The sequence below is a fragment of the Mesoplodon mirus genome (genome assembly GCF_964341445.2).
Source record: "Mesoplodon mirus genome assembly, chromosome: 12".
Classification (NCBI taxonomy): Eukaryota; Metazoa; Chordata; class Mammalia; order Artiodactyla; family Ziphiidae; genus Mesoplodon; species Mesoplodon mirus.
The window spans coordinates 63,201,859-63,226,453 of NC_138988.1; the positions used below are offsets into that span (position 1 = coordinate 63,201,859).

The 24,595-nt window shown below is 40.6% G+C and overlaps 1 protein-coding gene across 16 annotated transcripts in view; it reads left to right on the top strand.

Annotated features, from left to right (window-relative positions):
• DST (dystonin) overlaps positions 1–24,595 on the top strand; it is a 488,128-nt gene that overhangs the window by 198,946 nt on the left and 264,587 nt on the right. For 15 of the 16 annotated variants that reach the window (XM_082637986.1, XM_082637996.1, XM_082637982.1 and 12 more), the window contains one exon: positions 8,478–8,539. In XM_082637986.1, coding sequence (XP_082494112.1) covers positions 8,478–8,539 — 62 coding nt within the window. Of the gene's footprint in view, positions 1–1,232; positions 1,320–8,477; positions 8,540–24,595 lie in introns of those variants that run through there. The other variant, XM_082637983.1, reaches the window with a different exon arrangement.

A 24,595-nucleotide genomic window follows, 5' to 3' on the forward strand; every position in this document is an offset into this window, starting at 1 on the left:
TTATTATTACTCTCTTTCAGAGAGATAGGTAGGCTTAGGCTTTTCGATAGTGGAGGTCAAGGCTCTGAAACAGACAATTGGAAAGGGAGAGAAAGTGAAGGATACTTTAAACTTTTGCAGAAGTTGATATAATTGTCATTTACAGTCTATTTAGAGTAGAGTTAGAAATCATACTTGAATGTTTCAAAGCACATTCAAGCCACTGTTAACATGGCATTGTCTCTTCCCTCGGCATGATCAAATTGGCTGATTCCCTGTTGCCAAAAATAAGTAGTGATCATTTCCTGTTTGTTGTTTGTGGAGTTACTGTTTGTACAGTTTCTGTTCGGGCAGGTCTGTTTGTCTAAAGTCTCAGGCAAACAGAGTCGTGCTGGGGACACTTGGTCTGGTGCTTCTTTAGAGCAAGGATTCTCTTTTCCTGACATTTTTCTTCATCCTCGAAAGTGAAGTCCTTATAAGCTGGAGACTCCTTGTTTTTCCTGCATTATTAGATTGGGGGCTCTGTTATTTGATGACATAGAAAAGTTCTGTTATTTGATGACATAGAAGAGAAGTGGGTTTTAGAATCAGATTTCAGATCCTGTTTAGGCTGTGAAATCTCAGGCTAGTTTCTTAATCTCCCCAAACCTTGTTTGTTACATCTTTAAAATGAAGATGTACCATCCAGCTCAAAGAATCGCTGTGAGATTCACGTGGAAATGTGTGAAGGTGCAGAAAGAAATACCTGATAGTGGTGTTTCTCCCCTGAAGGAGGTGTGTCTAGCCTATAAAGTTGGGCTTCCTAAACCACCTTCATAGCACACATATCAGGGATGAGTGAAACTAGTTGAGCTGGTTGTTGTTTTGTTTTTTTTTATCCCAGGGGGATCCTGCCTGGGGTGTTAGAGGAGGGAATGTGATGAGCTGGTGCAGCAGTGAAATCCAACATCCGATTGGTTTGCCTCGTTGCAAAAAAGTTAGGCAATCAAAACTCTCTTTTTAAGGGACTTCATCTGAACAGCTTTAAGCGTCAAAGGAGAAAGAGATGATTTAGTTTCTTTTTAGTAAGTATTGTCTGCGTCCCCTGCAAAATAGTGGCGGAGGCTGGCTTTGCTCATGTTTGTTTAAAAGGGGGAGTGGACTAGTTGTCAGCTTGTGAGTGGGAGTGTCTAGTCAGTGTTTTCCTTTCTACCCAGAAACTTACCAGGACTCTGACACATGAGCTTTGGTATGGAAAGTTTAGGGAGTTGCTGGACCGATTTCCCGCGCAAGGATGGGGCAGGTCCTGAAAGATGATGGCGCCTGGAACGCGAGGCTGGTGGGGCTGATGTGCTGCATGGGTCAGTAGCCTGCCTACCCGTTATCTCACTTTCGTGCTGCAGGATTGGAGAGGGAAGTTGCAGGACCTGAGTGGGTTCGCACAGCGGGGCTGTAGCAGACTGTGGGGCACCTTCTGGAAATCTGGACAGGCTCCCGTGACAACTCCTGAGGCTCCCTGGACAGAACTTCCCCCTGTTGTTGGGCATAGGATATGGGTTGAAATAATCTTAATAGTTATTTTGTGTGTGATATGAAGTGGATTTAGCTTTGATTGGATTTTACTGAAGACCAGACAGTGTAAGTTGTAATAATTGGTGCTCTTTTTGTACTTTTTTGTTTTTTTCAAATTCTGTTATTGTTTGCATTCTGTGTCCTTATAGAATGTTCAACCATGTTGTACTTTACGAGTTGATCATATATGTATATTTTCATTTAAAACGTACTCTCTAAATGAAATAATTTTCCAATAGAGGGATGTTATAAAACTTCATTCAGAAAAATAGATGGATAGTCTGTAAAACCAGTAGGATCAGTTAAAAACTCAGGAGTGATTTTTCCTTTTTGTTGTCTTAGCAGCGTTGCCCTAAATATAAATCTCAGTGTTAGACAACCCTCACTGAAGTGAAATAAAGAACCATTATGAGACTTGGAAAATTAGATGGTGTCATCAGGAATACTCCCTTTTGAAATAATGTGTATGGAAAGTGGTAAATCACAGTCTCCTCAGGCTTAAAGTATTCCCGGATTGTAAGTTGCTTTCCTGAAGAAAGTTGAGCCCCTAATGTCCACATTAACTCTTTACTCATTCTTGTAGCATTGTGGGAAACTTCACATGTTAAAGAACCTCCCTTGGTGTACTTGAAGGGGAATCATCTAGGTTTATTGAAGTTTAAAAGATTAGGTTGTTACTGTTAGAAAACAGTATCAGAATCTGTGAATCATGTGTTATTTAGTTCACTTTAGTCTTTGTACCTTAGCCAGTACTTTAGCTGTGGATCATAATCCCGAGGTGTTACCTCAGTATTAACCTGCTAGATGTTTAGCTCCCACCTTATATTTTCAGCAGGGCTTTTGAAAAGCTGCTAGCAACAACCACAACAAAACCTCAGTGATCAAAAAAGCTATTTTATGGTTGTATAATTTAAGTGAATTTCTCATTATTTGATCCTTTGATTGAATCAGCTTTCTTGATCTACCACGTGGCTAAAAAATTAACCATTAAAAGATTATTTTTTAAGAACGTGTGTTCCATTCTTCATGTTCCTTAAAATATAGGACCTGTTTTTATTAATTTAGAAAGAAGTAAATATATATATATATATATATATATATATTAAAAGGACAAATCAGAATTTAATAATCCTCAAATATTAGATAATTAGATTCTTCTAATTTTTCCATCATAAATTATGCAATTAACATATCAATGTATATGGCTTTTCACAACCCAAAGAGATATATTTTATTTTTGTAAATTTATTTTTTAATTGAAGTATAGTTGATTTACAATGTGTTAATTTCTGCTGTACAGCAGAGTGATTCAGTTATACATATATATACACTCTTTTTTAAAAATAAATATATTTTATTAACCATTATGTACCAAGAGGAGTTTGTATAATACACATCATATGTTAAATTTAATGGGACAGAGTAAATTTGTTAGAGTTCATATTATTATGCGATGATTCAATAAATTAATGAAATTTTGGTAGATAGTTACAGGAATGCTTTTCATCTCATATTTCGTAACTTGATATGGAAGCTGTCTATTCTTGAACAAGGATTTTTAATAGTACATTTTGTTTTTTACTTGACGATTTAACATTAGGGTCCTAGGTTATTAATTGGATGGTATTAATGTGGATATTGCCTAGGAAGTACTCTTTTTTTTTTCCCTCACTCTGTTTTCTTTGCTGGAGGTTAGAAAAGCACTGCCGAAATGTGATAGGAGCCCTAGACTTTGTTGAGCAGGTTCCCTTGTTTGCACTCGCTTGTCCAAAGTTCACAGCCGTCAGGAGGGCCTGGCTCCCCACCACTGTCTGTGATTGGGGTGTGCTCAGTACTTCCTTTTGAAAGGAAAGGTGGCAGGATCTTGGGGTAGTGGAAACAATTCTGGGGGGAATCACGACACTTGAGTTCTAACTAAGCCTCTTTCAACCTGAAATTATGAGATCAGGGTTTCTTTTTTTAATTAATTTATTTTTATCAAATTATAGTTGATTTACAGTGTTGCGTAATCACAACACAGTTTTTTATACGTAAAGCTGAATCACTGTGCTGCATACCTGAAAGAAACTGAATCACTGTGCTGTACACCTTAAACTAACACAACATTGTAAATGTATTGGGTTGGCCAAAAGTTTGTTCGGGTTTTTCCATAACATCCTACGGAAAACCTGAACGAACTTTTTGGCCAACCCAGTATTATATCTATTCTTTTTCAGATCCTTTCCCACATAGGTTATTACAGAATATTGAGTAGAGATACAGTAGGTCCTTGTTGTTTATCTATTTTATATATAGTAGTGTGTATATGTTACTCCCAAATTCCTAGTTTATCTCGACCCCCCAACCCTTCCCCTTTGGTAACCATAAGTTTGTTTTCTATGTGTGTGAGTTTATGTCTGTTATGTAAATAAGTTCATTTGTATCATTTTTTTTAGGTTCCACATATAAGCTATATATATATATATATATAGCTTACATATATATATAAAATATATATATATTTGTCCTCTGTCTGACTTACTGTACTTAATATGATAATATGATAATCTCTAGGTCCATCCATGTGGCTGCAAATGGCATTATTTCATTCTTTTTTATGGCTGAGTAATATTCATTGTATATGTGTATCACATCTTCTTTATCCATTCCTCTGTCAATAGACATTTAGGTTGCTTCCATGTTGGCTACTGTAAACAGTGGTGCTATGAACATAGGGGTGCATGTATCTTTTTCAATTATGGTTTTCTCTGGATGTATGTCCGGGAGTGGGATTGCTGGATCATATGGTAGCTCTATTTTTAGTTTTTTAAGGAACCTCCATACTGTTCTGCATAGTGGCTGCACCAGTTTAAATTCCCTAATTATTAGGGAAATGCAAATCAAAACTACAGTGAGGTATCATCTCACACCAGTCAGAACGGCCATCATCAAAAAGTCTACAAATAGGGCTTCCCTGGTGGCGCAGTGGTTGAGAGTCCGCCTGCCGATGCAGGGTACACGGGTTCGTGCCCCGGTCCGGGAAGATCCCACATGCCGCGGAGCGGCTGGGCCCGTGAGCCATGGCCGCTGAGCCTGCGCGTCCGGAGCCTGTGCTCCGCAACGGGAGAGGCCACAACAGTGAGAGGCCCGCGTACCGCAAAAAAAAAAAAAAAAAAAAAAAAAGTCTACAAATAATAAATGCTGGAGAGGGTGTGGATTTCTTTTTGATGGAGAAGTCTGCACCAGGGCTGGCTTCTGTCTTGCTAATTAATCTCCTTGCCCTCCTTCCAGCCCCACTTGCCTGCCCTGGACAGGGGTGGCCTTTCTCTCCTTTGTACTGCTTGCCTGGTGAGTGCCACATCCTTTGCTCAGCTGGCGTGCTTGTCACACTACCTTCCTGTCAGGTGCCCTCTCTAGGTGACAGCTCCAGAGAACAAGGGCCAGTGCTCTATCTGTCCAGTCTGGAGGGCCCAGCACTGCACAGCACTGGGCTCATCCAAGGATCTGATGGATGCTGGGATGAGTGAGTGAGGGAAGCTGGGACTAGCAGATTGCTTCTTCTTCTTTGTTCTTGCCTTACGTACTAATTATTTAGGTTCATTCTGACCTCTTTAGGAATAGCAAGGCTGAAAGACATTTACGACATCATTATTACTTTAAGAGATACAGTAATATATACCACCGTGTCTAAGTATATAAGGAATTATACCTTGTTATCCTGAGTAGGATTATCCTTTGGGAAACATAATTAATTCACATCCTGGGCATTTGTTTGTTGAGTGCATAGAAGCATCATGGCATCTACTGTGGGTAGACAAAGATGACTGAGGTCGAGATCATGCCCCAGAGGGGCCAACAGGGGAATTCATAAATATTTTGTGGATGATAATGTTGGTTAACAATTATTGATAAAATTGGTCTTGGCGGAGTAGTTATATGCAAAGTGCCTGGGGATTTTATGTTGGGGATCAGGCAAGTTTAATAATTTCAGCATAAATTCTGAGCATTTATATTCAGATTTAGCAAACTTCTGTCTTCTTGGTCAGCTTTTCCAATTTTTAATACCCAAAGTGAAGTCAAGAATGAGACTAGAGGTTTGGGCACTGAAAAGGAATGTGTTATTGGCGGTACAAAATGCAAGGCCCTATTTAGGTGCCTTTTGGATTCTCCCTGATGGTGATCGGAAGTGGGAACGGTTTCAAGGGGATACTCTGGAGAAGAAATGCTTGTGAAATACAAGGGAAATTACAGGGTCCCTCCCCTGCCCTTTCATGTCGGCATTAAAGGGTAGGAGAGCTCTAAATAATATGCCATCACTGGGTAGCTTTGCAAAGAATCGAATCTGAACAAACCTTTGGATTGCTTTATTAAAATTTATCCATTTTTTAAAATCATTGAACATTTATGTTTTTTCATAAACTTTTATTTGGAAATAATAACACTGATTTATATTCTCATAGATACATTTTGTGCACAACCATGATGATAGTTTTAAGATAAATTTTAGAAGTGGACTTACTGGGAAAGGGTATTAAATATAATAATACCCTTTATTATTATAAAGGGTATAAAATATAATTAAATATATTTTTAAGGCTTTTGATATTTATTGGCAAATTGTCGTAGAGCAGCACTGTCCAGTAGAAATTTTTGTGACAGTGGGAATGTTCTGTATCCGTACCCTGTCCAGCATTAGTTAGTGCACACTTGAATTGTGACTGGTGTTACCAAGGAACTGAATTGTTAATTTTATTTTATTTTGATTAATTTTGGTTTGAAGTTAAATAGCCACATCTGTGACTATGGGCTGCAGTATTGACAGTGCAGGTCTAGGAGATTTCAAACAAATTACATTTCCACTAGCCATATATATATATATATATATATATATATATATATATGTATATGCATATCCACAGATATATATAAATGTATCTGTTCCCCGTGCCCTCGTCAACATGAATTTTTTTTCATAAAATCTTGACAACTTGATAGGTGGAAAAGCTTATTTTTATTCTATATTATTATTTGTTAGTGAGGTTGAGTACCTGTGGGCATTTACTTTTTTTCATTTTTAAAATTAATTTCATTTCATAAATTTTTAATCATTTTCATTGTGTGCTTTTGCCCAGTTATACATTGATGTTCATCTTATTCTTTTTTATTTTTATTTTGTATTAGTATTAGTAATCTGTGTCCCATTTTACAGATATTTTTCCCAGTTGACATATTTAAGTATTTTAATTTATGTTTAAATTAGTGTAAAGCACGTAAATACTTTTCATGAATAGGACAAGCATTTTCTTTTCTTCTTCTTTTTTTAAAATTTTATTGGAGTATAGTTGATTTACAATATTGTGTTAGTTTCAGGTATACAGCAAAGTGATTCAGTTATACATATACATATATTCATTTTTTCTCAGATTCTTTTCCCACATAGATTACAGAATATTGAGTAGAGTTCCCTTTGCTGTACAGTAGGTCCTTGCTGGTTATCTGTCATATATGGTAGTGTGTGTGTGTTAATCCCAAGCTCCTAATTTATCACCCCCCCACCCATGTTTCCCCTTTGGTAACCATAAGTTTGTTTTCAAGATCTGTAAGTCTGTTTCTGTTTTGTAAATAAATTCATTTGTATATTAAAAAAAATTGAATTCCACATAAGAGTGATATCATGATATTTGTCTTTCTCTGTATGACTTACTTCACTTAGTATGATGATCTCTAGGTCCATCCATGTTGCTGCAAATGGCATCATTTCATTCTTTTTTATGGCCAAGTAGTACTGCATTGTATATATATGTACCATGTTTTCTTTATGCATTCTTCTGTTGATGGACATTTAGGTTGTTTCCATGTCTTGGCTATTGTAAATAGTGCTGCAATGAACATTGGGGTGCATGTGTCTTTTCGAATTATGCTTTTCTTCAGACATATGTCCAGGAGTGGGATTGCTGGATCATAACATTTTCAAAGAAACTTTCGTTCCATTTAAAGTAGTTTATGGGGCTCAGGGATGAAGAATGAGCAGAGAAAGAGATGAAGAGAGCGAGGCCTGTTTGCCCCTAGGGGAAGGATGGAGATGTGGACCAGGGGTGGGAAAAGAAAGAGGACCACGGGGAGAAAGAAGAGCCGGCCCCAGATGTAGAGAGGAGGGAAGAGGACTCAGGAGAGTGGGGTTTGCTGCCTGGGAGCAGGACGGGGAGGGAGTGCGGCTTCCAGCATCCTCTCTAGATGTTGGAGATTAGGATTGTCTTTGAAATAATAACTTGATGAACCGGAACGTTCCAGTGCTCTTCCACCTGCATCATAAGACCTCCCCTCACCCTTCTCTGCACCGTGTCTAGTAACCAGGGCAGTATCACTCTCTATGGCAAGGATCTAGTGGGGCGTTTTGTTGTTACCAGATCGTTCAACACAGGGAATCTAGGAGAAGAGCAGCATGGTTCGTGATTAAACCAGTGTCCACTTCCAGCCAGAGGACCTGAATTCAGTCCTGCCTTTTATCACAGCTTTAAGCCTTTTTCAGAATAATTGTCGACAAGTCCTTTGACCTCTCGACCTCCTGGTCTCCTCTTGCATGAGATGGGAGTGACACTGCCTCCCTTCCCTCTTGTGGCCGTGAAGACCAGCTGGGATGTAACCTGTGGTCAGGTGCTTTGGGAAGTTCATGCAGGGGCTCAGTGGAGGCTTGTGGTGGCGGTGGAGGTGAGAGGACTTCCTGGTGGTGGCGGCGGAGGGGATGATGCAGCAGAGTGTGTGGAGGGCAGTGCTGGCAAACACCACACTGGGAAGAGGCCAGTCTTTCTCACAGGTAGTCTCAAGGTGCCAAAACTTACCAAGAAAATTCAAGTGCACCAAACAGTACTTTTTGAACACCTTACTCTTCTTTATTTGCATAGTGATAATGAAAGTCTCCTATCATAGATTTTACCAACCTTCTTTTATATCTTTTTTCCCCCTTCCAGATGAACGGGACAAAGTTCAGAAGAAGACATTCACAAAATGGATAAATCAGCATCTCATGAAGGTCAGTGTATATTTCTTTTGCATCTTGGAATTGTCTTGCAGGTTTTAATTTATTGTGCAGTACTTGGTTGTATGGCTGTGAACCACAGCTTTTCAGTATCAAGTGGGAAGTTTCAGTTCTAGAGCATTTCACATGCATTTCAGGCATCTCTTATTATTTGGTATATGGCCTGTGGGTCATGATGGGGGTGGTAGATGAGTGCCCAGTGATTGCAATGTCTTCTGTGGCATGAGTAAAACCTCTTATTATTGGACTCTAAAAAATCTCAGCAGGTTAAGAAATATGTAAATATTTACATGTTAGGGCATAAAAAAACTGCAATTCTCAGTAATGTTTTTTCCTCTCAAGATTCCAAGCAAGTTCTGGCATCAGATTTATGCAGATGGCAGAGAGTTAGGTGGGACTAAGGATGGTTTATTTAAAAAAAAAAAAAAAAAAAAAAGGGACTACCCTGGTGGTCCAGTGGTTAAGACTTCGCCTTCCATTGCAGGGGGCGGCGGGTTTGATTCCTGGTCAGGGAGCTAAGATTCCACATGCCTTGCGGCCAAAAAACCAAAACATTAAACAGAAGCAATATTGTAACAAATTCAATAAAAGACTTTAAAAATGGTCCACATAAAAAAAAACTTTAAGAAAAAGATAAAAAGGATGGATTTCAGACAGAAGTCTAGACAAATCAGTTTATCTCTTGTATTTAGTATGACCCAGAGATGGGTGCTTATGTGTATGTTTCTCTGTGAAGCAGTTAATAGTTGTGGTTCTTAAATTAATATTTATTTGTGTGCCATTGGTCACTTTGAGAATCTGATGTAAGCTCTTTCAAAAAATACACATGTGCACAACGTTTGCATACAATTTCATGGAGTTATTGGGTCCCAATTCCAGTAGAATTATTCGATCGGTGGGACCCAATAACTCCATAAATCTCAGCTAAAGAGCCCATGGGATTTCACGATTAACTCTTAGTCACTTTCTTCCCCTTTTATGGACAGTCCTGAAGTCGGAGAGAAGGTAATATTTTAAATCTGTTGTTTGGGACTTGGAAAGAGTCTTCTCGCATAGAAACATTATGTTAATGTGGTTATATTCCTAAGCTATCCTACAGATCCTATTCAAACCATCATGTACCCTAGGGGGATGGTGCCAGTACTGTAATAGCATTTAATAACCTTCTCTAAAAGTGATTCTTATTTCAGGGAGCATATCAGATTACCTGAGAGAAGTTTTAGTCCCCTCTCTGTCATCACCCATGGACAGAATCCTTTTCCCAAATCTGTTACGTCCTTCTGGGGGGCCATGTCATTCACCCGCCAACTGAGACTCACTTCTGTAAGGATTTCTGTTACTACTGGGATTTCTGTTACTAATCCTCTGATGTGTTGGCTGGAGATAAAAGGTGGAGACCCTCTGCTTTATGTTGCTCTCATGAGGCAGTGTCTTGTGAATTCTGAGGAAGGTATCACATCAGCAGTTTACCTGCCCTCCCCCAGTCTTTTGTGTCATCTTTTGTGTCCCACACACACCGTGTAAGCAGGACTCTGCTACAGGCTAGGGCAGAGGTGGGCTGATGTGAGGGTTGCATTGTGGAATTTTGGAGCTGAAGGCTTTGACAGGACTTCCCCATCTCTGAGCTGAGTCCAGGGGGAGCAAGGTTTTGGATGAAGAGATGCCCCTTTGGTGGCTCCTGGCCTGGCAGTCTTTGTGGCTGTGGCCATCTGGGGGTGGCACGTCGGAGACACAGAGGGCTTCCCTGTGTCTTCGGGAGTGTAAGTCACAGTGTTGGCAGTGGAGGGTAGAAACCCATGAGGATGACTCCTGTGGGAACGCAGCACTGGCACAAGACGGATGTTCCTTGGGGACCTACTGGGTACTGGGCGTGTTGGGCTGGGCCACTCACCTTATGAGCAGCTTGTAAATTGGATGAATGCGTGTAAGGAAGCTGCCTTTGCTCAAAATTCAAAACACTAGTTGAGCTTTTTGAGGACAAGTCTGCATTATCCACTCCTAGGGTGCATCATGGGGCCTGGCAAGAATGTTCTCACCATGTGTAACGCCCATGGCAAGTTTTAAATCACTTAATTCTCCAACAGTCCTCCAAGGTGGTTTAATTTAGTGGTTAGGCCCACAAAGCCGGCACAGTCAGACAGCAAGGGTTCAAATCCTGATTTACTTGGAGTATGTGACCTCTTTTTTTGATACAATGACACATCTAGAAGATTTTAGGCTTACTTCTGCTGCAACCCAGTAAGAATTAGGAAAATAAGTATTTTATGCACAACAGCCATTAGATAGATGCCAGTCTAACTAATTAGGGTTATCATCAAATTAGCTTATTTGTTTCTTGAAGTAGGGCAGAATTTAAAATTCACTCTTATTGAAAAATTGTGCACTGAAATTTCTGACCCAAAACTCACATATGTGAGAACATAGTTTTTTTTTTAAACATTTATTCTTTTATGTCTGGAAGCTAGAGCATTACCCTCAAGTGAAGAAAAATCATCAGATATCCCTAAACGTTTTGGGGCACGAGGCTCTTCAGGTTTGTGTTGTGAGTTGACCAGAGAAAGGCCAGATTTCGTGTCATCTTTTCCATGTTTCACCCACGTGATGATAAGAGGAATGTTGGATACTGTTGCTGTTGGGGGCCATTTGGTTGTAACCCAATTAGTAGGAAATACAGAGTAAGTAAATGGATTTTAGATTAAAAATCTCTATATTAGAAAAATATTTCTTCTGTGTTGATCTTATATTCTTCCCTTGAAATATTGAGCATATTCAGGGAGAAACAGGGACAGGAGAGAAGCAGATCTCTTACCTTTCTTGCCTTACCTCATTCCCTTGCAACGAATGAAAGTATGTTATTTGAAGAGTTTTTCATAAAATTAGATTATGTTATATAAATGTTAAGGGAAAGGGTGACCATGAGGAACGAGTCAGCAAATTGAAGGAGTAATTGATGGGAAAAGAGAGAAAAAAAGTGGGAATAAAATCATTTAGATAATGTTCGAGTAAGTTTATGTGTGTACTCACTCTGTTTTGTCATTTTAACTGTAGACCTTCCCCTTAAACAATGGGGAAGGGAGGGGGAAAGGGGGTTAGAAGAGAAAAGAGAGAAGAAGGTGTGGAGGAGGTTAAAGGGGGAAAAGAGGGGAAAGATGCCTACTTTGTGCCCTGGGCTGCCCCCCATAGCCCGGGAGTTGTATGCTGGGACCAAGTTCCGGAGACTGCCCTGGGCTTATTAGCTGCCTGGGCTGCTGACGCAGGCCAGAGTGTGCTCCCCATCTTTTGAAATAATTCTTAAAAATTTTGCCCTTTCTAAGTGATTATTTTATGTGTTTATTGTGGTTTCATATTATGTAATTATTTTACCCAAGTTGTGGCTCCAAGGAGATCTGTTGTTAGTAGTTCTGCTCCTTTGGGCAGTGAGGTAATTGAGAGCTTAGTTCCAGAACAGACCTTCTTCACTGGATTTTCCTTTTCATTTGATAAATAGTATATTTTGTCTTTGAAAGAAGACTCTCCTACAAGGTTGTCAGTCTGTGGCATGCAAGGCAAAGATGGAAGGTAGACAGCTCTGCACTTTATTACTGGTGTGACCGTAACCTTCTTTGCCCTCATCTGTAAATAGTGGATTAGTGTGAGGATTTGATGAGATCGTCCATCTAGGCATAAAGTATGGTGCTTGGCAGATTGTCAACACTCAGTCAGTGAGAGCTGGTGGAAGAGTGGGCTGATATGGATGGCTGCAAACCAAATAGTAAAGCAGGGGTGGGGTGCCTCTCGTGCCCTGCTCCCTGCCTTATCCAAATCTCTTCTTTACCTCAAGTACTTTCCCTCTTAGTACATCTGTTTTCGAAAAAGCTAGGGTTTGGGGGTCAGAATCTATGGGGGAGATAGATTGGTCGTCTTGCCTTGGAGTCCTGCTGGGTCACTTGAGCCACACCCTCTCTACACACCCCTCCCTTGTGGTCTTTGGGTTGATCTTGGGGACCCAAAGGCCTGTTTTCCTCTTCTCCCACACACTCCCCTCCCAGAAAGGGTGTCTGTGAAGACTCAGCACACTCCTGGTCCTCGGTTGTACCTTCACTTGGATTCGCGCTTGGAGGATAGCTTTCGAATTGTGCAGTTTGCTTGCCTGATTTAAGAGAAGGGGCACCCGGGGCTTCCCTGGTGGCGCAGTGGTTGAGAGTCTGCCTGCTAATGCAGGGGACACAGGTTCGAACCCTGGTCTGGGAGGATCCCACATGCCGCGGAGCAACTAGGCCCATGAGCCGCAACTACTGAGCCTGCGTGTCTGGAGCCTGTGCTCTGCAACAAGAGAGGCCGCGACAGTGAGAGGCCCGTGCACTGCAACGAAGAGTGGCCCCTGCTTGCCACAACTAGAGAAAGCCCTCGCACAGAAACGAAGACCCAACACAGCAAAAATAAATAAATAAATAAATAAACTCCTACCCCCAACATTTTCTTTAAAAAAAAAAAAAAAAGAGAAGGGGCACCCGCCACAGCCCCTCCTGGTCTAGCTGCATCAGAAGCCACATAGTGAGAGCAGGACTTGGCTGGGGGCCCAGGTCAGCCTTGGGCTCCTTCATGCACTGGGACGTTTTGCAGATGCCAGCAGGTTCCCCTTGGCTGTTAGACTGTTTACTTTTCTCCACCTTATACTTTCAGATAATTGCTAGTTAATCCCCGTGATTTAGGAAGTTAGGATTTATGCAGCGGTAAACTAGCGTATACCCAGTGCCCAGGGGATGCTTCTAGCAAGGTCAATTTTTAAAAGTTTATGTGACTGAGAAAAGTAAACATTGTGGAACTTTTAGATGATTGCTTAAGTTACTATTATATCCATATGTGTAAACACTGTTTCCTTAAAATACTTGGTTAGGATTTTTTAATATAGCTTTTTCTCCAGAAAAAAATTAATATAGACTTATATTTATCAGAGCTAAAATTACATTTGTTTAAACAGTTTGCTTAATTAAAACTCATGTTTGTTGGTGAGCAGACGTCTTTGGCTTTTTTCCAGATGTATCTAAATTTTAGTGCTCTGGTATTTCAGTTTATGACTAAGCCTGTCCTTATTTAAACTGATTGTTCTGGCAAGAATGTTTTCCTTTTGATTCATCATTCTGCAAAATATATTTAAGGATAACACATTCACATCTGCTGCCTCTACAAGATTCTTCCCATGCTAAATATATTGGATTGTTTACCTTGCAAGTTATGATCTCTAGGTAAACTAGGGTTGTCAGAAACAATTATGTATTATTCTTTTGCATAATTTAAATTATAGTACTAAAACATGAGCTGGTTGTTATTGAAAATACCTGTGACTTCAGTTAGCTAAATTTTACCCAGAGAGTTGTTCTAAAATATAAAATTGTTGGCCTTCTATTATTTACAGTATTTATTTATGCCCATTCTACCCATGGCACTTTATAAACTAGAGGGTCTTAGGTCACTATTTAATTTTTGTTATTCCTGATCATATGCAGTTCTGTCTTGCTGTCTAGAAATTGATGAGTATATATAACAGATGGCACCCAGATCTAAGTACCAGTGATGTAGCTTTTGCCTTGCTCTGAGGAAACAAGAAGAAAGGAAGTCCTTTCTTTTCTGAAGCACTTTAAAGATCAGAAGATTCCTTTTTAACTCACTGTTTGCCTGGGCCCAGAATTAGAACTTGAGCTGTGAATGAGAGGCAGCATTGAAGAGGAATAATTTAAGGGATGAAAAATTTTTGCAAGATTGCAGTCTGGAGAATTCATATAATGTGCTTTACTTGTGTTGGATCCATCTAAATAACTGTTCATGGTGGAAATATATTCTTCAGCACTGGTTAGCTGTACTGTAAATGTATTAATTAACATTGTATAATTGGATGTTTGGTCTGAGTTTTACTTTATTGATACATAAATGCATTTGGAGAGGAAGAGGCCCTGGATTCCATATTGAACCACACCCTCTTAGTAACCTGCTTGGTTACCACCTGGGAGATACCTAACTGATGATTACACTTTTATCTCTGTTCCATCTTGTCTTTGGAAAGCTTGATTTACTTACAGCATAGACCTCCTTTGCACACATTGTAAAGGCAATGACTTCATGGCCCTGCTGAATCAATCACACTATTCTTTGTTTTGTGATTTGGTGGCTGGGAGGAAATGTAAATCCCCAAGCTGAGAACACAGTGATAACTTTTAGGGAATAGGAAGAAATCTCTATTTGCTCTGTGTTCTCGACCATTGCATACTTCTTGAGTAATTTTACCATCTGTGGGCACAGATGAGAGAGGAAAATTTTTGAAGCATTGACTTTTAAAGGGCTAATGAGAAATACCTTTTCTGAAAGTATAATGCAGGTTGTGGTTCTTAAAATTGGCAAATAAGGAATTTTTTCAAGACCTTAGACTTAAACACGTGATTCTTAAACTTTAGCTGCATCAGAGCCACTTGGAGGGCTTGTTAAAATAGATGGTTGGGCCCCAGCCCAAGGCTTCATATTCACTGGATCTGGGGTGGGACCTGAAAATTTCCCATTCTAATAAGTTCCAGGAAGTTGGGTTTCTAACAAAAAGCTGATGCTGCTTAGCTGGGGCAACACTATGAGAGCACCTGTCATAGATAAAATGATAAATATTGTAATGAACCATCAGTTGCATTTGATATAACCAACAAATATTCTGATAATGTTTAAAAAATAGTAGTAGCTATTGCACCTCTACTGTATGCTATGTTTATTAATTATTAATAATAAATTAATAATAATTTATTGATATTTATAATATTAATACTATTACCACTACTACTAATAGCTGCTAATATTATTTGAGAGCAAACCACATGCCAGGCTGTCACTTTCACGTCTTAATGTATTTCTCGCAACAGTTCTTATGGACAGGACCTATTTTTTTTTAATTTATTTAATTGAAGTATAGTTGATTTATAATGTTATGTTAATTTTTGCTGTACAGCAAAGTGATTCAGTTTTTTATGTGTATACACACACACACACACACACACACACACAACCATACATTCTTTTCATATTCTTTTCCATTAAGGTTTATCACAGGATATTGAATATAGTTCCCTGTGTTATACAGTAGGACCTTGTTGTTTATCCATCCTGTATATAATAGTTTGCATCTGATAACCCCAACCTCCCACTCCTCTCCCTCTTGGCAACCGTGAATCTGTTTCATAAATAAATTTATTTGTGTCATATTTTAGATTCCACTTAAAGTGATATCATATGATATTTGTCTTTGATTTACGTCACTTAGTATGATCATCTCTAGGTCCATCCATGTAGCTGCAAATGGCATTATTTCATTATTTTTTATAGCTGAGTAGTATTCCCTTGTATATATGTACCACATCTTCTTTATCTATTCATCTGTATCCTGACTGTTCTTAATCCCCACGTTACAGATGATAAAACTGATGCCCAGAGAGGTTCCATAATTTCCCCAGGTAATATAGGTAATAATTCTCAGGATGTGTATGGAAAACAAGGCTAAGGGAGAGTACACCTGTCTGAGGAGGAAGGGAGGATGACACCCCAGTCTGGCTGTCTCTGGATCTTGTTCTCTCTCTACTGCACTAAATTTTTAAGGATGAATTTAGTGATCAAAGCTAAAGGGGGAAGCTGAGCTTATGACGTGACATTTAAATTATTTCTGTTGTGGTGTAAGAGATAGTGTACATAGTAGAGGAAGGGTTGAAAGCTTTCGGAGGAAATGTCTGGTTAAAGGCTCGAAGTGTAGAATATAGAAGCAAATCAGGTTTTTGTAAATGTGAAAAAATAGTTGACTTGGTAATCTTGACAACTTCAAGATTGTAAGAGATAACATAGAGGAGTGTGAAGTCACCTGCTAGTACGTAGGTGACTAGTAGCTTGGGATTGAGAAACTCTGAATATCTTCTCATCATGAAGAATAACAGTTTCTTTGTGATAAAATTCCTCATCAATAAAAAAAGGTCCAGAATAACACTCAGTTCACTTTCAGCAGGGCTGTGTTGAACTTTGGTATAAGCAGGGCTGTATCTGAAATACAGTTTAGAAAGTACTGTTTTCATGCAGCTTCCTGTTTTGTTGGAGACATTAAATACATTTGTGTAAAACCATTACCAGTTATGCCAGGCAGCATAGGATGAAGTGCCAGAATGAGTAGGAGACGGTAAGGGTTTTATGAGATCAGAGCCAGGAGACTTGGGCGGCCCTGAGTAGTCAGGGACTGTGACAGGGTAGGGATGTTGGCTTAAGCTGGGTGCAGAGGAGGGGATGGGCTGAGGCCGTGTGCTGTGCGCCTGATGTACTGGACCACTAGGGTTTGCTGGAAGGAGACCAGGTTGGATAGAAATGGTGAAGCCACACCTGAAACTAACACAACATTGTCAGTCGACTATATTTCAGTAAAAAATTTTTTTTTAAAAAAGAAATGGTGAAGCCAGGTAAGAAGCAGATGTGATGGGTTAGCCAAGGATGTCATTGGAAGTTTTTGAGGACAAAAGCAACGTAACGTAACTGGCATTTTAGGCAGAACTGTGAATTTCACACATAGGCATTAAGGAGCTAGAAGTAACTATATTGTGAATTCTATGAAGGGACTGACTGTGTTTGCTGAATGAGGGAACCTACAGGGAGGGGACTACAGGGGCCTCTGTCTTAGTTCTTTCCTTTGTTTTGTAGCAGGTACTCAGATGGAGTCAGAGAATGCCTGCTGATCAGATTATAGGTTGGAGGGATACTTAGTGTAATAAATAGATCAAGAAAACTGGACCTCTAGTCTCATCAAAAAGACAGAACTTAACGGTGGAAAATGTAAAGTTCTGCTCAAAGATTGAAATATTTTCCTGTAGGACACAGAAGGCCTGGTGGGGCAGCGATTCATGCAATCAGAGCTGGGGGTTCCTGCTGACTGCAGATTGACAACAGTGATGCACCTGCATGCGGTCTCAGGCTGTCTTAGCAGAGCTGAATATTCTCTGGTCAGCCCACATCCAGGGTGTTTTGTTCAGGTCATGACAGTGCGTTTTAAGGGACAGTCAAAAAGAAAGTGACCACAGGAGGCAACCATGATGGTGAGCGTCTGGAAATCATCTCTCGGATGAGGGATGACAGAGACAAGTGGGGAAGGTGGCTTTGAGAAGAGAGGCTTACAGAGAAATGTGTTTTCAGATATTGACAGGGTAGTCATATAAGAAAGAGTGCAGTTTGGGGTTTATTTGATCCAAAGATTGATGAATACTTTCAAGTTTGAAGTGTAAAAGTTTGAAGTATTAAATTCAGTATAAAACCTCTCTCTAGACATCCGCAGTGCCCAGTAATAGGCATTCAGTTAAGTGCTTTTTGATCTAAGGATATATTATTAGTTTCTGATGGCTGCTGTAACAAATTACACACACTCGGTGACTTAGAGCAATGAAACCTATGCTCTCACAGTTCTGGAGGGTAGAAATCTGAAATCCGTTTTTCTGGGCTGAAATCAAGGGGTTAGCAAAGCCATGCTTCCCCCAGAAGCTCTCGAGGATAATTCCATCCTTGTTTCTTTCAGGGTCTGGTGACTCCAGCATTCCCTGACTTGTGGCCACACCATTCTAGTCTGCCTCCGTGGTCACAGTGCCTCCTCCTGGTCTATGTGTGTCAGGTTCCCAGTACCTCTCTCTTTTTTATTTTTATCTTAAAATTTTTATTTATTTATTTATTTATTTTATTTTATCTTATTTTTGGCTGCATTGGGTCTTTGTCACTGCGCGGGCTTTCTCTAGTTGTGGTGAGCGGGGGCTACTCTTCGTTGCGGTGCACGGGCTTCTCATTGTTGTGGAGCACGGGCTCTAGACGTGTGGGCTCAGTAGTTGTGGCACGCAGGCTCTAGAGCTCAGGCTCAGTAGTTGTGGCACATGGGCTTAGTTGCTCTGCGGCATGTGGCATCTTCCCGGACCAGGGCTCGAACCCGTGTTCCCTGCATTGGCAGGCAAATTCTTAACCACTGCACCACCAAGGAAACCCTCCAGTGCCTCTCTTTTATAAGGACGCTTGGGATTGGATTTTGGGCTCACTGGGATAATCCAGGATAATCTTCCCATTACAAAATCCTTAACACATCTGCAAAGACTCTTTTTCAAATAAGACCACATTCAGTTTCCAGGGATTAGGACCTGATATCTTTGGGGCCACGATCATCCTATTACATATGAACTGTTAGAACTGCCTGGTGTGAAGTCAACCATGGCTTCATGGGACAGGCACTCCCCAGCCGTTATGAAATTTCCACCAAAATCCTGTGGAGACGTAGTTAGAGTCTATCAGAGATGGAACAGAAATGGTTCATGCATTGGTTGGAGGGTGGACTAGGTGGTGTCAAAGATGCTTTCCAAGACCAAGATGATATAATCATATCATTTGTTTAGAGCAGTGGTCCCCCACCTTTTTGGCACCAAGGACTGGTTTCTTTCGCGGAAGACAAGTTTTCCATGGTCGGGGGGATGGGGGGATGGTTCAGGCGGTAATGTGAGTGATGGGGAGCGATGGGGAGCGGCAGATGGAGCTTCGCTCCCTCGCCCGCCTCTCACCTCCTGCTTTGTGGCCTGGCTCCTAACAGGCTGCGGACCGGTACCCGTTGGGGACCCCTGGTTTAGAGGACAAGATGTGTGAAGTACTAATTAACAGAGATAGACCAGAAATAATTTATATATATATATATATATATATATATATATTTTTTTTTTTTTTTTTTTTTTTTTTGCGGTATGCGTGCCTCTCACTGTTGTGGCCTCTTGCCGTTGCGGAGCACAGGCTCCGGACGTGCAGGCCCAGCGGCCGTGGCTCACTGGCCCAGCCGCTCCACGGCATGTGGGATCTTCCCGGACCGGGGCACAAACCCGTGTCCCCTGCATGGTCAGGCGGACTCTCAACCACTGCACCACCAGGGAAGCCCTATTTTTATATTTTTAAATTGTTGGAAATAATTTTATGCTTTAACAAGTTGCCAAAGTAAAAATAGTACAAGGAACCCTGCCCTGGTATGCTCTTTACCCAGATTGACTCTTGTTGACATTTACCCTGTTTTCTGTATCATGACCCCGACACGGTGTGCGTGCGTGCGTGCGTGTGTGTGTGTGTGTGTGTGTGTGTGCTTTTTTATCTGAACCATGTGGGGGTAAGTTCTATACCCCATGGCCCTTTCCCCCTCAATACTTCAGCATTTCCCAAGAGTAGGGATGTTTTTTCATAACCACACATTTACCCACTTCATAAAGCTATGCTGCTTTACAGTCTGTTTTCTATGCCCCAGTTTTGTGGTTGGTCCTTTACACCATTTCCCCAGGGCAGCGTCCAGGTCATGGTCAGCGTTGTATTTAGTTGTCATGTCTCTTTATTCTGCTTTAACTGGGACCAGTTTCACAGCCCTTTTACAGACTTTTGTGACATGAGCATTTTTGAAGACTACAGAGCAGGGGTTTATTTATAGAGAATGGAGGATGAGTTAATAGTAAAATATATTTTGAACTTAAATTTATTTTATGACAAGAAGACAAACCTTTTTTTCCCAGGGAGAGTCATTTAAGTAGTTACAAGTGATTTTAGTGTTTTTTGATATAGTAGTGAATTACCTTTTCAAATTAAGAACACCAAAATTTGACTAATTTCATCAGATAACTTTAGTTCCATCTTGTGGTCAGTTACGATTTTTCTTCTTCTTGATTTCCTTATTGTTATTATTATTACTTGTGCTCCCAACACTGCCATTTAAAATGTTTAGGCTGTGCACATCCTGGATGGGATGCATAACGTGGGTTGTCTGGTTGAATCCTTGGTTAACCAGTGACATTTGGGAAGCTCAGGGAGCACCGTTACCTGCCCAGCGTGAAGGGGCTGGAATGTGGCAGAGCTGAGGGTCAGTCCTTGGTCCTTCTGGGGCCACAGAAAAACTCTGTCATCCTGCCCCATTTTGCCTCAGTAGGGTCACAGGGCTAAAGAATGATCAAGAAATGAAGACACAGGGCTTCCCTGATGGCGCAGGGGTTGAGAGTCCACCTGCTGATGCAGGGGACGCGGGTTTGTGCCCTGGTCCGGGAAAATCCCACATGCCGCGGAGCGGCTGGGCCCGTGAGCCATGGCTGCTGAGCCTGTGCTTCCGGAGCCTGTGCTCCACAGCGGGAGAGGCCACAACAGTGAGAGGCCCCTGTACCGCAAAAAAAAAAAAAAAAAAGAAATGAAGACACAGAAGTAGGGGTAAAGCACTATGCTGAGGTACATTTCTGCTTTCCTCAGTTCTCATCTCTCCCAGCATTACTTCAAGTCTTTGCCATGATGGTTCAGCCATAAATTTTTATTTGCATTCTTCTCTAATCAATACACTTTGCAAGAATTTAGAGATATAGATAAAAGTATATGAAAAAGCCGAGCAGCATTCCTGAAGGTGACAGTTTAATCAGAGAAGGGCACTGACTAAGGCATTTTTCAAAGAGAAAATTACTTTGATCAGCAGTGCTGACATCTCCTAAGTCCTGTTTTACAGGGCTTCACCTCAGCGCACGCGTTCTGTAGTGGGTGGATTTAAGCAGAAGACTTGGCTTGTTGTTTTTACTGGACTCGAAGCCACATGAGGACTGCCCTGTGTTTGTCTCACTAAACAGGGCCTCTCAGCCCCAGCACAGTGCCTGATACACTGTTTCCCTCAGATCCCTGAGGAATTTTTTGCTTCATGAGTGAATCTGAAACCAGGTGAAACTTTCCCTCCCTAGTTTATAATACAGAACTATGATTACTGTGATGGGAAAGTAAAAAGATTGCTTTGTTGGGAGTGAGATAAAAGTTAGTCGGGAAGAAAAATAAATCTGTGATGACTTCCTTCTTTTAAAGCTGAAGATACCTATTGCACTATAGGGACAGAAACTGAGGCCCCAAGTCAAACAGGAGTATTGTCAGGACCACGTTTTTTTTTTTTTTTTTGCAGTACGCGGGCCTCTCACTGTTGTGGCCTCTCCTGTTGCGGAGCACAGTCTCCGGACGCACAGGCTCAGCGGCCATGGCTCACGGGCCCAGCCGCTCTGCGCAATGTGGGATCCTCCCGGACCGGGGCACGAACCCGTGTCCCCTGCATCGGCAGGCAGACTCTTAACCACTGCGCCACCAGGGAAGCCCAGGACCACGTTTTGATCATCCTTTTGAGGCCTCTGCGTGTTCTTTCCATGGCACAATTCAGTTTCTCCATTCGTGTTGGTAGTAGGAAGTTTACTCATATTAATAGACGAAATTAATGTATTTATCTAAGGTTAAATACATATAAATAAATAAATACATATAATAAAAATATAATAAAAAATAAATTAAATACATACAAATAAATAAGAATACACATAATAAAAATATAATATAAAAATAAATTAAAGGCATATAAATAAATAAGTAAATAAATAAATTAGCTTTGCCATACTTACCCACCGTTATTTTCCTCAGTTCAGAATTTAGCAGATATTGGCTAGAGCTAGATTTTCCTCACTTGGGAATTCTCTAATAATATACTGATAATACTAGATTCTCTGTAGCCTTATTGCAGGTAGGGAAGGAAGAAGAAATCTTTTCCTTCTATGCTTCTACGTTCTTGGTTGGGCTGTAGAACAAAAGACAGATTAATAAGAGAAAAGCATACAGATGTATTTCATAAGAGTTTAATGTGATCCAGGAACCTTCATGAGGAAATGAAGACCCGAAGAAACCATTAAACCTGAGTGTTTTTAACACTAGATTTGATGCAGAGTAGAGGGTCCTGGGAAAACGTGACAGGACAGAAGGGTGTGAGCTGAGAGTAATAAACTGGGGAAGCTTAGGAAGGCCTGTCTGTTCAGATTTCTGTCACCTGCAGAGATAAGGATGCTCCTTTCCTCCAGGTACAGGGAGGGCACCTCTCACATGAGGGTCTCATGACCTGCTCAGAGGAGAGGGGGGTGGGGGGAATGACAGAGCCCTGCCAGCACCTGCTGTTTCCCAGCTTCTTCAGCTTAAAGAAAACATTCAGTCTGTCCAGGTGCCCTGTTTGGGGTAGTGTATCCTGAGCCCTGTCATGCAGGTGTGGTTAGGTTTCTTTGAAGGTTATCTAAGATGCTCCTTTCCATAGAATCTAACAGAAAGCCCTGTTTCCAGGCCCTGGTCAGTGTTTGCTGTGCTGCAAACCTGAGGGAAGATTCAGAAACAGGTTTAAAAGGGGCTGATAAGGAAGAGAAGTAGGAGGCAGAAACCAGTGATGAGGGAGTGCAGAGGGGCTATGCTCTGCAGGGTGGGTGGGGGAGAACTTGACACAGAATGTGGTCAGGGTGTCAGGGGCCGCAGTGGGTCACATTGGTCTGGCCTAGGAGGTTGGAAACAGTTGCCTATATAATACAGTCATTTGATCTTAAAGTGATATAGAAGAGTTGTCTGTGTGTGAAAAAGGGAGAGAGGGATGGCTTCAGAGGGAAGCCGTTGAAGCTGGGAAGACTATTGTGTACGTCTAAAAGTGCTAAACTAGGGCTTCCCTGGTGGTGCAGTGGTTGAGAATCTGCCTGCTAATGCTGGGGACACGGGTTCGAGCCCTGGTCTGGGAAGATCCCACATGCCGCGGAGCAACTAGGCCTGTGAGCCACAACTACTGAGCCTGCGCATCTGGAGCCTGTGTTCCGCAACGCGACAGAGAGAGGCCCGCGCACGGCGATGAAGAGTGGCCCCCGCTTGCCACAACTAGAGAAAGCCCTCGCACAGAAATGAAGACCAAACACACCCATAAATAAATAAATGAATGAATGAATGAATGCCAAGCATTTGAAGCCCTTTAAAAAAAAAAGTGCTAAACTAAATGCCGATGGTCTGGGCTGTGGATTCACAGTGCTAACATATTCTGACACTGATGTCGGCTTAAAGAATTTCTTTTTTTCCCTTCTTCCAGTTTTATTGAGATACAATTGACGTACAGCCCTGTATAAGTTTTAGGTGTGCAGCATAATGATTTGACTTGCATACATCATGAAATAATGATCACAATAAGTTTAGTGAACATCCATTGTCTCATACAGATATAAAATAAAAGAAAAAGAAAAAATTTTTTTCTTAGGATGAAAAGTCTTAGGATTCACTCTTAACAATTTTCATATATAACATACAGCACTGTTAATTACGTTAATCATGTTGTACTTTACATGCCTAATACTTATTTGAGAGTTTTGTTTAATTGAGACGATTGACGTGTGATTATAGGCTCAATTCAGTGCAGGTTTTTAACTGTTCTTTTATCTGTCAGGGATTCACATGTGTATTAAAGCTACACTACCCTAAGTGATCATGAAGGGTATAAAGCTGGTAACAGCTGTGGAATCTAACAAAGCTAAGTTTAAAGATGTGCAAATTTGGTCAAGTAATATGACATTTTTAAGGCTCTGTGTCCTTAGTTGTAAATTAGTTATTTACATTTACCTGACAGGTCAACTCAGTTACTTTATAATCTTGAAAGTAGAAATATATGAACAAATATCTCTCTTATTGATGATTTCCCTGAGTCTTCACGTGCTCTTGTCACTTCACTTGAATAGTTCCCCTCAAATGACATGTTCTAAGGAGTTTTCATATCATTGGTTCAATTTATATTACATTAGTCTAGGTTAATGTTTAATCTTTCACTTATGATGTATTCATGTAAGACGTTCACTTTTTTAATTTTATTTTTTTAATTTTTAATTTTTTAAAATTTTATTGAAATATAGTTGACTTACAGTGTTGTGTTTCTGCTGTACAGCAAAGTGATTCAGTTATACATATATATATTCTTTTTCATATTCTTTTCCTATATGGTTTATCCGAGGAGATTGTTTTTGGTTCCCTGTGCTGTACAGTAGGACCTAGTTGTTTACCCATCCTGTATATAATAGTTTGCATAAGATGTCCACTTTTTTTTTTTACAACTTTATTGGCGTATAATTGCTTCACAATGGTGTGTTAGTTTCTGCTTTATAACAAAGTGAGTCAGCTATACATATACATCTGTTCCCATATCCCTTCCCTCTTGCGTCTCCCTCCCTCCCA